The 14,797-nt window shown below is 47.1% G+C and overlaps 1 protein-coding gene across 2 annotated transcripts in view; it reads left to right on the top strand.

Annotated features, from left to right (window-relative positions):
* Nucleotides 1-14,797, top strand: part of LOC140911863 (neuronal acetylcholine receptor subunit alpha-7-like) — a 130,248-nt gene that overhangs the window by 73,238 nt on the left and 42,213 nt on the right. For both annotated transcript variants that reach the window (XM_073345880.1, XM_073345879.1), the window contains exons 6-8: nucleotides 448-615; nucleotides 6,268-6,462; nucleotides 8,200-8,286. In XM_073345880.1, the coding sequence (XP_073201981.1) occupies nucleotides 448-615; nucleotides 6,268-6,462; nucleotides 8,200-8,286 (450 nt within the window). The remainder of the gene's footprint in view (nucleotides 1-447; nucleotides 616-6,267; nucleotides 6,463-8,199; nucleotides 8,287-14,797) is intronic.

The raw sequence follows: 14,797 nt of genomic DNA, 5'->3' as shown, positions 1-14,797 counted from the left end.
AATACATGAGGGAAGACCTGGAGATATGGCCCAAGGAGAATAAGCATGGGAAAGAAAACCAAGGGGTGAAAGGTCAGGAATTTGTATGTTTGTTGCTAGCCCAATAGCTGGTTTCTGTGCTGGTGTGTGTAGGCGCAGTGTCACTGAACTCAACACACCCATTTACATCTGGAGAGAATTTGGCCCCTATTTCTTTTGAAACACTTCATCAGACGGGTCTCCCAAGAACGTAACTGAAAAAGGAAAGTAATTTGGCTCAGGAAATCGTAAGTGATGTTAGTGGAACAGTTGAATTAGGAACTCTAATCGGAGTCTGCTCAGATGGCTTGAATCTAATCGTAGGGAGAGGCCTGACAATTCCACGGGATCTCAGCACAATGTCATTTCATTTTGCATTTGCCCTTCAAACCTCAGATGACTGTTTCCCCCTCTAACTTCTATTCTCAGGCATTCTGAAGAGCACATGTTACATTGACGTCCGCTGGTTCCCTTTTGATGTGCAAAAATGCCATCTGAAATTTGGTTCATGGACCCACAATGGCTGGCTGCTTGATCTGCAGATGCTTGAAGCAGATATTTCCAATTACATATCGAATGGAGAATGGGATTTAGTGGGTAAGTTGGCTCGCTTAGAAATCTAAATGAGTTGAAACTTTAAGGCAAAATGAATACATGGAAATGACGGCTCTTATCTGGACATTTGAAGTACAGGTATTAAAAGCTCCTATTTGAAAAGCAGTAGAAATCTCACAATTGGACTGCAGACAATGTTTCAAGTGTTTTCTTCCTTGTCCTGCCAAGTTAACTAAAGCTACATTAGGGAGCCTGTGGGTATATTGCTGTGGGGTCTGATAACCTATGAAATTCTACTGACAACAATAGGTGCAGGGGGTCAGCACAGAATTTGGATCTCTGTGTCTTCTACGCGCATAGTGAACTTCGAATCACGCTTCTGCAACTTATTTAGCCTAAAGGTGATTAGGTTAGAAAGTCTGATCTCAGCAAAATTCAGAAGGAACTCTTGCAAAACCCCAAAACCAAAACCCCAAAACCATATACTCAGGGCCTGGTCTACACTTCAAACTTAGTCGACATCCCTACAACACTCATGGGTCTGAAAATTCCACACCCCTGAGGGCCCTGGCTACACCAACCTAACCCCCAGTGTAGACGCAGCTATGTCAACAGAAGAATGTTTCTGTTCACCTAGCTACCCTCGCCTGGGGAGGTGGAGTTCCTACAGCAACAGGAAACACCCTTCCGTCATGGTAGTATGCGTCTACACTATGGGGTTAGAGAAGCACAGCTGTGATGCTGTAGTAGCTATAGTGCCATCAGTGTAGACATGGCACAGAACAGCAAAGTCTCAATTCAATCTAGTCAGTAGCCTCCCCTCCGCTACACCAGGTCACTGCATTTCCATTCTTTCTACCGTTCCAGAAGAAAACTGTACTTTTAAAAAGCGGATTCTTCTCACAGATTCTGTTCTTAGACCCAGCCTCTTCAGACCTGATTTGATCTCACTTATACAGGTGTAAATGAGGAGCAAAGCTACTGAGGTCAGAGTAATGCCAGTATAAAACCAGGCTAAGTGAGATCAGAATCAAGCTCTTTCATCTCTAAGGTGTATTAGCTTTATGCCCAGTAGATATGTCAAGTTCAATCCCAGGGGAGGAAAGTCCTCAGCTACTTTACAGAGTTTCTACCAGGCATTTCAGGGAGCAGCTCAGAAAAAGTTTGTATATAACCCGCATCCATTCTGTGTTGCTCTGTCTGCATCAAGGGGTGGGTGGGCCACATATAGAACTTGCTTAGCTTGTTACATTGTAAGCTTGGTTTCATGTGGCCCTTCCCCGGAGGCTGGCAGCTGCAATGTGAAGTCTTAAGGCAGGGTACCTGAGAAACTAATGGGAACCATCAGGATTCTATTTTCAGGAAGGGTAAAGGACTCCATGGGGAGGGGAAAACCCCGAAGGTCTGTCTCACTCAGCGCTGCACTGGTTTTCAAATACTCCTCTACAGGTTTATCAGTTCAGAAGAGTGCCCCGTTTGGTTATTTCTGGCTTGAAATCCTGCCTTCAACAAGCATCACTGAGGAACATATTTGGTCTTTGAGTTGCCTGTGCTTGTTCCTGCAGGCCAGGATGGAATTGCGTCAGCTCTCACATCACTCCGACGGTGGCCAATGTAATAATGGGGTTAGATAAGCAGCCTGCCTAACACTACCATGGCCTTCTCTTCTAAAGAAGCCCCTTCTCTGTGTCAGCCTGACACACTGAAGCTACACATTATGGTGGGTCAGACTTGTTGACCCTTAAGCACCAAAGCAAAACAGTGAACAGTGAAGGAAGAGACGATCCAGAAGATACAACCAGAGGAGAAAACGGTGATGGGTGCTGTGTCTGTGCTGCCACTGTGGACATGGTCAGCTGCAGGATCAGGCTGTAAACAGTCTTCTGCACACTGGGTGTGATGGACAACTATTGAAAGCCAGCCTGCCACAGTGTCTCCAGACATCACAGTCACTAAGGCTGGGGAAGGCTAACTGTAGATACCCATTTCCGTTCCCTGCCCCCCAGCACTCCCTTGGAGCTAGGGTGGTCTATGTGAAACACTGGAATGCGTTACCTAGGGAGGTGGTAGAATCTCCTTCCTTAGAGGTTTTTAAGGTCAGGCTTGACAAAGCCCTGGCTGGGATGATTTAACTGGGAATTGGTCCTGCTTTGAGCAGGGGGTTGGACTAGATGACCTTCTGGGGTCCCTTCCAACCCTGATATTCTATGATTCTATGATTCTATGTGGCAGTCACACCTTTGTTTCTCCTTCATCCAAGCCCCTTTAAGAACTCCCTTCTTTAATTCTCCCTTGCAGGCTTTCCCTGGCTAAGGTGCTACAGGAGCCAAACTTGCTCCTCAGAGTTCCCCTTCCACCAGCCCCAGCTCCACAGTCTCCTCTTTCCCCCAGTTTCCTGTCTCTAATAGTCTCAGCTAGTCTCCAAAACACCCCTCGCCTGCAGCTTCCTGCTATTTTTCAGACTGGAAATCACCTAACTCCTCTCATAGAATCATAGAATATCAGGGTTGGAAGGGACCCCAGAAGGTCATCTAGTGAGGTGAGGCTCAGCTCATAATCCGAATTGGCTTAGCCCCCAGGCTCCCCAGCCCATGGGCAAGCCACCAAGTTAAACCTGGCATATTTCTAGTTCTGTCAAAAGTCTGACCTGGGTTCTTCTTATGACCAAACCAGACAAACACAGAACAGGGGAAAGAGAGGAAGAAAAGCAAATGCTAGGACACGGCAGCATCGGTCACATTTGCAGTTCAGTTGCTAGAAAATCAGAGGCACAATCTACAGCCCATGACACAGTTAGTGACTAGGTTACTCTAATTGTCCTGCATCCAGCCTGTGGTTAAGTCTCCTCTTACCAAGGCTGAGATGCTCAGGACTGCTTGGAGCTTTTCACAGCAAAATGTTGCAAGGTTAGATTCCCTGGCCAGCTAAGCAGGCTTCTTATTAATAGAAGGTGAGAAGAGAGATAAAAAGAAAAAAAAAAAGAGAGAGAAGGCTACGGAGGGGTTGGAAGAAGCAGGAACTTTACGTTCCCATCTCCAAGGTACTGAAAACACGGCCATGGAGGTGATGTTGATGTGGCCTGGGTTACCTTAACTCTGCATTTTCATCCTTTGACTTTTCCAGTTTTCCTTAATTAAAAACAAACCCTTTGAATTGCCTGACTTTCTGAAGTCTGTTTTCTAAAACCAAAACAGACACATTAACTAAGGCTCTCTCCATCTTCCCTTCAACTTACCTGTCTGTACATCCTTAGCTGCGGTGTCACAAAATGGGTGTGTCTGAGAATCGCCTTGAAATTTTTAGTTCTCTTTTACAAGAGTCACTGTGACATTTCAGTGCATATTATAGGTCCCGTTTTCAAAAGGGGGCCAGCAGGTCCCATTGGGAACAATGGAGAATCCCCACACACCCTTCTGAAATTGTGGCCATTATCATTTTAATAAGTGGGCTATATGGCCTTCCACATATGCGACACATTAAGGCCTCGCAAATTACAATGAGAGCACTTGTGGGGGTGTATTGGCATGCTAATATGTGGATCAGACTTCAAAGATGGTACAGAGTGTGCGTGAAATCTCATGGTGCTCTCAGTTTCACACAGACCAGATCAGGTTACATTAAAATTAACCATGCCACCTTTCCAAAAAACAAAGCCACCACTTCTCATTGGCAAAAAGAAAAGGAGTACTTGTGGCACCTTAGAGACTAATTAATTTATAAGAGCATAAGCTTTTGTGAGCTACAGCTCACTTCATCAGATGCATATCGTGGAAACTGCAGCAGACTTTATATATACACAGAGAATATGAACCAATACCTCCTCCCACCCCACTGTCCTGCTGGTAATAGCTTATCTAAAGTGATCATCAGGTGGGCCATTTCCAGCACAAATCCAGGTTTTCTCACCCTCCACCCCCCCACACAAATTCACTCTCCTGCTGGTGATAGCCCATCCAAAGTGACAACTCTTTACACAATGTGCATAACAATCAAGTTGGGCTATTTCCTGCACAAATCCAGGTTTTCTCACATCCCCCCCAACCCCCATACACACACAAACTCACTCTCCTGCTGGTAATAGCTCATCCAACTTCTCATTGGGTTCCTAAGCCAAGCTGTTTTCCAGATGAATTTTCAGAAAGTGTGCAGACAGTTTTCCAGCTCTGATCTTCCACACTGCCATATCTGAATGCCTGTCTGAGCGCTACCAAACCTTCCTAAAATATCCCCCATCTGTCAGGGTTGCACAGAAGAAATTTCAGCTGGATCGCTTGAGTTTTGCCAATGCTGGGGGAAAGGAACTTATAAAAGACAATGAGTTATGACCTCAACGGCAAAAACTACCATCTGTCTCACATTCGGTTCTTCTTGCTGAAGAGAATTCAACTGTGACAAACTGGCTGAATATACAAAGGATGAGTCTGCTTTAATTCAGCTGCAATATTTTTCTCCATTAATGAGTTATTCTGACAGGGTGCTGGGCAGGGACTGCTAAACCAGCCCTCTGTCACTCCAGCTCCAATTAAGGGTGGTAAATTGGAGCTGGCTAGAGACACCTGTACCTGATTGACAAAGGGGAGACAGCTGACAGCCTAATTAGCCTGGGGCTGCATAAAAGCCTCAGAGGAAGGAAGCCAAGAGGGGCAGATGGAAAGGGGGAAGCCAGAGAGCGGAAGTTCGTCTCTCCTGGCTGTAGAGGCTGGGAAGCCCTTCCGAGTGAAACCCCCATGCTCTACACGATGGAAAGGTGGTGGGATTGCACTGTGTAAATAAACAACACCGATGACTGCTGAGCCAGAAGGTTTCCATGATTTTCGGTGCAGAGGCCAGACTGTGCGGGGGGGGGCCTGCTACGCCCTGTTACAGTTATATTGTTTCAAAAAATAAAAATTGGCAACCAGTATGCCAGCTCGGAATAATTATTGTATTTCTAAATCCTGCAATCACTACATATATACAGTGAACAAAGTAAGAGGGAAACAATCTTTTTATATTTCTATAGCTCCTTTAATCTCAGAGTGGTTTAGGACTGCACAGCAGTGAAAGAAGGGAAGTTTTGACCAAGAACCTTAGAGCAAACCAAAGAGTCATGGGATCTTTAATAGCTACACAGCACAGAAGATACCTATGTTTTTAATGTCTGTCTCTCTCTCTCACGCGCGCACACACACAGAGTGCAAACCCCATTCTAATAAATTCCTTTAACAAAATAAAGATGCCTGTTGAGATTTGAACGTCCAGTTTGAGGGTTTGGGCAGCTGGCAACCTAGAGGGTTACACGATTGAACTAGTTCCACTAATGGGAAAGTGGCTCTTTGAGAGACAGCGTGGCCTAGTGATGGGAGTCGAGCTCGCAGGTTCTATTCTTGACTCTGCCCCTGACCTTTTGTGTGACCCTGGGCAAGTCACTTCACCTCTTTCCCCATCCCACCCTTTGTCTATTTAGACTGTAAGCTCTTTGGGGCAGGGGCTGTCTCTTACTATACGTACAGCTTCTAGCACAAGGGGGCCCATCTCTCCAAGGCCACTAGGCGTTACAGTAGTGCATGTACTAACAATGATCTAAACAGAATGCCTCTGAACGTTGGGTCCAATGCTCAGAGGCATAAAGTGCTGACTCAGAGTTGAGTGCTACACAGCTCCAGATATCAGGCCAACTGCAGCTCTTTCCACCTCTGATTTCCTTCTCCGCAGGTGTCCCAGGGAAGAGGAACGAGCTGTACTACGAGTGCTGTAAAGAACCGTATCCAGATGTGACATACACTGTAACCATGCGCCGGCGCACCCTCTACTATGGCTTGAACTTACTGATTCCCTGTGTCCTTATATCTGGCTTGGCATTGCTTGTTTTCCTATTGCCTGCTGACTCGGGAGAGAAGATCTCTTTAGGTAAGGAAAATTAATTCCTTAGCTCTTCCTAAAAGTTTGGCATAAAAGGGAGGGTAAAAAGCTCAGCCTGCTATAGCCCTTGGCTAGTAGGGATTTCCCATGGTGGGAGCCCACTTACCGCAGGTAGCCCTATTGATTCACCACTATGTAAGCTCAGACATTTGTATTGATCTGAGCAAGGTGGTGATATAGCTTCCTGCTGATACTAGGTATTAATAAGTGGCTGGCCTTGATTTGGATTATTCTCTTGGTCCGTGCTTTGAAAAATGAATGCAATTTACCAGTTCTGCAGGATAGTTGCAGTGGGGGAGGTTTAGATTGGATATTAGGAAAAACTTTTTCACTAAGAGGGTGGTGAAACACTGGAATGCGTTACCTAGGGAGGTGGTAGAATCTCCTTCCTTAGAGGTTTTTAAGGTCAGGCTTGACAAAACCCTGGCTGGGATGATTTAACTGGGAATTGGTCCTGCTTTGAGCAGGGGGTTGGACTAGATGACCTTCTGGGGTCCCTTCCAACCCTGATATTCTATGATTCTATGATAGAGTTAGACATCTCCATTGGACTAGGTGGAACAGTGGGTTAGGGCAATCGTCTTTTTCTTCTGAAACCTGGAGTTCATAGCCAAGTCACAAGGACAGAGAAAGCAGGTCTCAGGGGGTAGGCCTGGGCACATGCATGGAGAGGTTGAAAGCAACAAAGGCTTCCTGAGATGAACCGTGATTACACAAGGCTAAAAGGGACTGAGCCACCAAGCTAGGAAACAAAGATTGGGACATCTGGGTCTGTCTAGGGGAGGTTAAAGGAGTATTTGAACAAAGTTCCAGAGCTCTAAGGACCCAACTGTGATACTTTGCTCATGGTGAGTAGTGCCTCACTCTACAAGGAGACCCACTGGTCTTGGGGGTTATTCATGGATGGACAATAGGACAATATGAGTAAGGGGTCAGAATCCAGATTAGGGTGGGAGTTTCAAAAGTGCTCAGCATTCTCCGCCACCATTGACATCCATGGTCAAAACCCATTGACGTTAATGGGAGCAGAGATGGGCCACCGCAGAGTGCTGTTCAGAATCCCACCTGTAGTTAGTAAATGGACTTTTTCTGGCCTGCGTTTTGCAGGAGCTCACACTAGGTGCTCCTAATGGATTCTTCTGGCCTTAAAATCCAGTCTCATCTATGAAACACGATGAGTCCAGGGGCAATGACAGACCAGGTGGAACTCTGAGACCAGTTTGAGACCTGCAGTTTGTTGGAGGAGGGAGTCTGAATTTGTCTCCCTGGGGTGTACTGGTGAGAAGCTAGGAAGCAGAGTTACCTGTACGGTGGAGAGCTGGGATTTGAGGAGGCCAGAGTAAAAGAGCTAGAGTAGGCAGGGCAAGAGGAAATGGTGGAGTTCAGAGCGGAAGAGTCAAGGCCACAAGGTACACAGGCAAGGTTGCAGCGATTGTGTTCAGCAGCTTTGCAGTGCAGGAGGGAGAGAGCTCTGAGTCAAGGGTTATTGGCAGCCAAAGCAAATAGGGAAACTGGGGAGAAGGGGAACAGAGAGTAGATGAAGATGCACTGGAGGATGCATCTTTCCTAGCAGAAGCTCTTCTCTTGGAGACGAGGAAGCGGAGATGAAGCCATGGGCTTGCTTAGCTAGTGACCAGGACAGGGTTTTATTTCATGGCCAAGATGTTAGTGGAATGGCCACACCAGTTCAGCAAAAGTCACACTTATCCTTTCTTTTCCATCCAGGCATCACTGTCCTGCTGTCTCTGACAGTGTTCATGCTGCTTGTGGCGGAGATCATGCCTGCCACCTCGGATTCTGTCCCTCTAATAGGTACGTGCGTTTTCCATGCTACCTGCACCCAGGGCTGTGACCTTGCTTCCCAGGCTGTTTTGGAATGGCTCCATGTCGCGCCTGGAGACTCCCTGATCAGTAGTACAGGGGGCAAGGCGCTTGTTCAGACCATACAAGCAATGCACACATGGAAAACCGGCTTCACGTGTAAAGGTTTGTGTGAGGGGAGCAAAAGGGGGTTAACACTTAGTCTTGGGGAGGTGAAGCACAAGGGCTTTATGATGTTCCCAGAACCCCAAGATACAGATATATGGTGGGATCTTCAGATGCATTCAGACTAGGCTTAACTCAGTGCTAGTGAACCCAGAAGGAAAACCCTCATTGCCTTCAATGGGAACAGAGTTGGCCAGCACAGAGCACTTGTGAAAATCCCATCCCCAGACTCCTATCTCAAAATGTCACTGTCTGAGCGACAATTCCTTCTCCTCCTCCCCGTGAGCAGCCCTCCAGTTTTCACTAAGCACCCCTCACTCGCCCCTCCCTACCCACCTTCCCCCTCTGCTCTCCTTTGCCCTTCTCCTAAAGATGCCAATCACAATTAAAAGGAATACTGGGAAAACCCAACTGCATTACTGATGCATTTTCAACACACCGAGTGAATGGGCTAAATTAGTTGCTTGGTTGCCCCCACTGCAACTTGTTGCTCTCCATCTGGACTTTCTCCAATTTATCCTCAACTTTCCTGAAACATAGTGCCCAGAACTGGGCATAATACTCCAGCTTAGGCCTTATCAGCACGGAGCAGAGTGGAAGAATTACTTCTCGTGTCTTGCTTACAACACTCCTGCTAATCCATCCCAGAATGTTAGTTTTGCAACAGTGTTACATTGTTGACTCTGATTTAATTTGTGATCCACTGTAACCCCCAGATCCTTTTCTGCAGTATTTCTTCCTAGGCAGTCATTTCCCATTTTGTATTTGGGCAATTGATTATTCCTTCCAAAATGCAATACTTTGCATTTCTCCTCATTCATGCACTACACAATGTACTGTATCTAAGTGTTCGTCTACACTGAGGGAAAAAAAAGTGTGTTCTTAACTCGGGTTAAGATGGTAGTGAACACACTGCAGCTCCGCTTTTAACTTAGTAGGTCAAGTTCCTCTTCAGGCAGCCCTACAGGCATTACCTTGAGCGGCTAACCTGAGCTGATGTCTTCCCTGCTATTTTACCCCAAGAGAACTGAGGCACAGGAGGGCTAAGTGATTTGCCCAAGGTCACCCAGGAAGGCTGCAGCAGAGCCGAGAACTCTGCAGCAGAACATCTAAATTTCAACCCAGCGCTTTCATCACCTTCCTTTCTAATATATTCTTTTGGGAGAGTCAAATGACACAGAAGGTGAAAGAGTCATTCTTATTCCTCTAGAGAAATTGAGTTGTCTAGAATTTTGGGCAGATTGGTAGTAATACCAACATGCTTGCAGGCTGGGATGCCAGCTGACTCAGGATCACAAGGCTCAGGCTAAGGGTCTGTTTAATTGCAGTGTAGACATTCAGGCTCGAGCCTAGGACCCTGCAAACATCTACACTGCAATTAACCCCTTAGCCCAAGCCAGCTGGCACGGGCCAGCCGCAGGTGACTAATTGCCGTGTAGACATACCCATAGTTACTTTTGGAAGTCAGATGCATAGCAGACTACAGAAAATTTAAACAGCCATTGTGAATTACGTATTAATTATATTGCAGTCATGCCTGCAGGCTACATTTAAGATTGTGGCCCCATTGAGCTAGCCATGTTCATCCCTAGGGAGAAAGAACAGGCAACCACAAACATACCAGAAACTTGCTCCATGTCACATGTACCAGTGGACAACTAAGGCCTTGCAAAGACTGCATAGTATGCAAATACAGCTGCACTCATTCCAGGTGGCTTGATGCAACACACATGTTGCAAATACTACTGAAGCATTACAGAGTATGCTCCCTGCAGAGTTTGTTTCAGATGGCGGCCCTCCATTTATTTCAGAGGAATTTAAAATATTCTTCAGGAGAAGCTCAGGGATGAACGTGAGCTCAGCTGCTGATCAGAATGCATTGCATAAAGACAAGACGCGTCAGGGTATCAGAGCTCCCTCTGAGAGACAGCTGTTCCATAAACCTCAGTATGTGAGATTTACGCAGGCCAGAGTTAACAAAAGAATTGAATGAAAATCTTAAGGACTCTCAGCGTGTGCTTCCCAACTACTGTGCAGTTGAGGAGGCTGTTGTCTGTAGGACCCCCGCCTCGTTTGTTGCAGAAGTTGGAAGGTGTATATGAATGAGGCAGGGGACAGCAGGAAGAGAAACCAAGGTCTCATGGTTAGGGCAATTTAATGCCACCCTGGTGAACTGGATTCTATCCCTGCCTCTGCCACAGGGTTACTGGGCATGTCACTTAAACCAAAACTATCCTCATTTTCTGTGTTGCCCAGGGGTCTGAATGGCAGAAGAGCTGAGTGCTCACATCTGCAACTGAAGTTAAAGGGAGCTGTGCTTTGAACATATGAACTGCTATATAGAATGCTACGTACTCAGAACAATCGGATCCCAGGTGTCTCAAACTAGGCATCCAAAATTAGTGGATACTTTTAATCTATATCTCTGTGCCACTGTTCCCTGTCTGTACCAGGGGGATACCACCATCCCTTGACCTCACAGGGGTGTTGTGAAGATAACTTCAGTCCTGTTTGTGAAGCACTCAGGTACTGTAGTGATGAGCACTGCACAGAAGCCCCGGAGACAATTAATCACGCTCTCTTTGGAGCAGGGTTTGAATAGCGCGCAGAGAACAAAGCCTGAGGCCATACATTGACCACCAGGAGAAAACACAATATTGTCCAGCCTGTACACTGACTGAGCCATGGGCCTTCTCAAAAAAACAGAATGTGATTGTGTAATTAAAGACTGTATCATAATTCATACACACAAGGAGGCTGAATCAAGCCTACACAGGCAACCTTCAATCTGGCATTTCCTAACTTTGGAGCGCTTGGCTTTGCAACCTTAACGTTCTTTTCAGGTAGTTTTTTGTGTATAACATCACTATAGAAGGTTTCAGAGTAACAGCCATGTTAGTCTGTATTCACAAAAAGAAAAGGAGTACTTGCGGCACCTTATGGACTAACCAATTTATTTGAGCATAAGCTTTCGTGAGCTACAGCTCACTTCATCGGATGCATACTGTGGAAAATACAGAAGATGTTTTTATACACACAGACCATGAAAAAAAATGGGTGTTTATCACTACAAAAGGTTTTCTCTCCCCCCACCCCACTATCCTGCTGGTAATAGCTTATCTAAAGCGATCACTCTCCTTACAATGTGTATGATAATCAAGGTGGGCCATTTCCAGCACAAATCCAGGGTTTAACAAGAACGTCTGAGGAACAGTGGGGGGGGGGGGGGGGAGAGGGGAGGAATAAACAAGGGGAAATAGGTTACTTTTTATAATGAATCAACCATTCCCAGTCTCTATTCAAGCCCAAGTTAATTGTATCCAATTTGCAAATTAATTCCAATTCGGCAGTTTCTCGTTGGAGTCTGTTTTCGAAGTTTTTTTGTTGAAGGATAGTCACTTTGAGATCAGAAATCAAGTGACCAGAGAGATTGAAGTGTTCTCCGACTGGTTTATGAATGTTATAAATCTTGACATCTGATTTGTGTCCATTTATTCTTTTACGTAGAGACTGTCCAGTTTGACCAATGTACATGGCAGAGGGGCATTGCTGGCACATGATGGCATATATCACATTGGTGGATGTGCAGGTGAATGAGCCTCTGATAGTGTGGCTGATGTTATTAGGCCCTGTGATGGTGTCCCCTGAATAGATATGTGGACACAGTTGGCAACGGGCTTTGTTGCAAGGATAGGTTCCTGGGTTAGTGGTTCTGTTGTGTGGTATGTGGTTGCTGGTGAGTATTCGCTTCAGGTTGGGGGGCTGTCTGTAGGCAAGGACTGGCCTGTCTCCCAAGATTTGTGAGAGTGTTGGGTCGTCCTTCAGGATAGGTTGTAGATCCTTGATAATGCATTGGAGGGGTTTTAGTTGGGGGCTGAAGGTGACGGCTAGTGGCGTTCTGTTATTTTCTTTGTTAGGCCTGTCCTGTAGTAGGTGACTTCTGGGAACTCTTCTGGCTCTATCAATCTGTTTCTTCACTTCCGCAGGTGGGTATTGTAGTTGTAAGAATGCTTGATAGAGATCTTGTAGGTGTTTGTCTCTGTCTGAGGGGTTGGAGCAAATGCAGTTGTATCGCAGAGCCTTGCTGTAGACAATGGATCATGTGGTGTGGTCAGGGTGAAAGCTGGAGGCATGTAGGTAGGAATAGCGGTCAGTAGGTTTCCGGTATAGGGTGGTGTTTATGTGACCATCGTTTATTAGCACTGTAGTGTCCAAGAAGTGGATCTCTTGTGTGGACTGGACCAGGCTGAGGTTGATGGTGGGATGGAAATTGTTGAAATCATGGTGGAATTCCTCAAGGGCTTCTTTTCCACGGGTCCAGATGATGAAGATGTCATCAATATAGCGCAAGTAGAGTAGGGGCATTAGGGGCGAGAGCTGAGGAAGTGTTGTTCTAAGTCATCCATAAAAATGTTGGCATACTATGCGGCCATGCGGATACCCATAGCAGTGCCGCTGATTTGAAGGTATACATTGTCCCCAACTGTGAAATAGTTATGGGTAAGGACAAAGTCACAAAGTTCAGCCACCAGGTTAGCCGTGACATTATCGGGGATAGTGTTCCTGACGGCTTGTAGTCCATCTTTGTGTGGAATGTTGGTGTAGAGGGCTTCTACATCCATAGTGGCCAGGATGGTGTTATCAGGAAGATCACCGATGGATTGTAGTTTCCTCAGGAAGTCAGTGGTGTCTCAAAGGTAGCTGGGAGTGCTGGTAGCATAAGGCCTGAGGAGGGAGTCTACATAGCCAGACAATCCTGCTGTCAGAGTGCCAATGCCTGAGATGATGGGGCTCCCATCATTTATCATTTATCGTTTATGGATCTTGGGTAGTAGATAGAATATCCCAGGTCAGGGTTCCAGGGGTGTGTCTGTGCGGATTTGATCTTGTACTTTTTCAGGGAGTTTCTTGAGCAAATGCTGTAGTTTCTTTTGGTAACTCTCAGTGGGATCAGAGGGTAATGACTTGTAGAAAGTGGTGTTGGAGAGCTGCCTAGCAGCCTCTTGTTCATATTCTGACCTATTCATGATGACAACAGCACCTCCTTTGTCAGCCTTTTTGATTATGATGTCAGAGTTGTTTCTGAGGCTGTGGATGGCATTGTGTTCTGCACGGCTGAGGTTATGGGGCAAGTGATGCTGCTTTTCCACAATTTCAGCCCATGCACGTCGGCGGAAGTACTCTATGTTCCTCGTGGCTGGACTTTACTAAAACTAGACAAGCCATTTACAATACACACTTTGCTTCTCTACAAAAGAAAAAGGACACTAAACTTTCTAAACTACTACATGCCGCAAGGGGCCACAGCAATGGTTCCCTCAACCCACCCAGCAATATTGTTAACCTATCCAACTATACTCTTAGCCCAGCAGAAGCACCTGTCCTATCTCAGGGCCTCTCCTTCTGCCCCTCCACCCCCACAAACATGGTACAGTTCTGTGGTGACCTAGAATCCTATTTTCAACATCTCTGACTCAAGGAATATTTCCAACACACCTCTGAACAACATACTAATCCACAGAGACCTCCCTACCAACACTACAAAAAGAAGGATTCTAGGTGGACTCCTCCTGAAGGTCAAGACAGCAGACTGGACTTCCACATAGAGTGCTTCCGCCAATGTGCACGGGCTGAAATTGTGGAAAAGCAGCATCACTTGCCCCACAACCTCAGCCAGTTGCTGCCATTCACTCTGCTACTCTCCTGCTCAGTGCTTAAGCCACTTCCCTAGTAGCTGGTGGGGTGGGGACCTGGGACCACGCACTACTCCGGGTCCCAACCCAGGGACCCTGTAAGGCAGAGGTGGGCAAACTATGGCCCGCGGGGCCCTCCCGCCTGCCCCCTGAGCTCCTGGCCTGGGAGGCTCGCCCCCGGCCCCTCCCCTGCTGTTCCCCCTCCCCTGCAGCCTCAGCTCACTGCGACATCGTTGCAATGCTCCCGGCAGGGGTGGGGCGGCTGCGAGCTCCTGGGGCAGCGCAGCTGCAGAGCCCAGCCTGACCCAGTCTCTGTCCTGCGTGGTGCATGGCTGGCTCCAGCCGGGCGGTGTGGCTGCCTGTCCTGGCAGCGCAGTAAGGGGACGCGGGGGGTTGAATAGAAGGCAGGGGAGTTCGGGGTGGTGGTCAGGGGTGTGGGTGGGGTTGGGGCGGTCAGAGGGTGGGAAACAGGGGGGTTGAATGGGGGCAGTCGGGGGACAGGGAGAAGGGGTGGTTGGATGGGGCAGGGGTCCCAGTGGAGCAGTCAGGAATGAGAGGAGGGGTTGGATGGGACGGCAGGGAGCAGTCAGGGGCAGGGGTTCTGGGGATGGTCAGGGGACACAGAGAAGTGGTGGTTGGATGGG

This window comes from Lepidochelys kempii, chromosome 5 (assembly GCF_965140265.1).
Source record: "Lepidochelys kempii isolate rLepKem1 chromosome 5, rLepKem1.hap2, whole genome shotgun sequence".
Lineage (NCBI taxonomy): Eukaryota > Metazoa > Chordata > Testudines > Cheloniidae > Lepidochelys > Lepidochelys kempii.
Note: the sequence above shows the minus strand (reverse complement) of the source record. Positions and strands in the feature narration are given on the sequence as shown.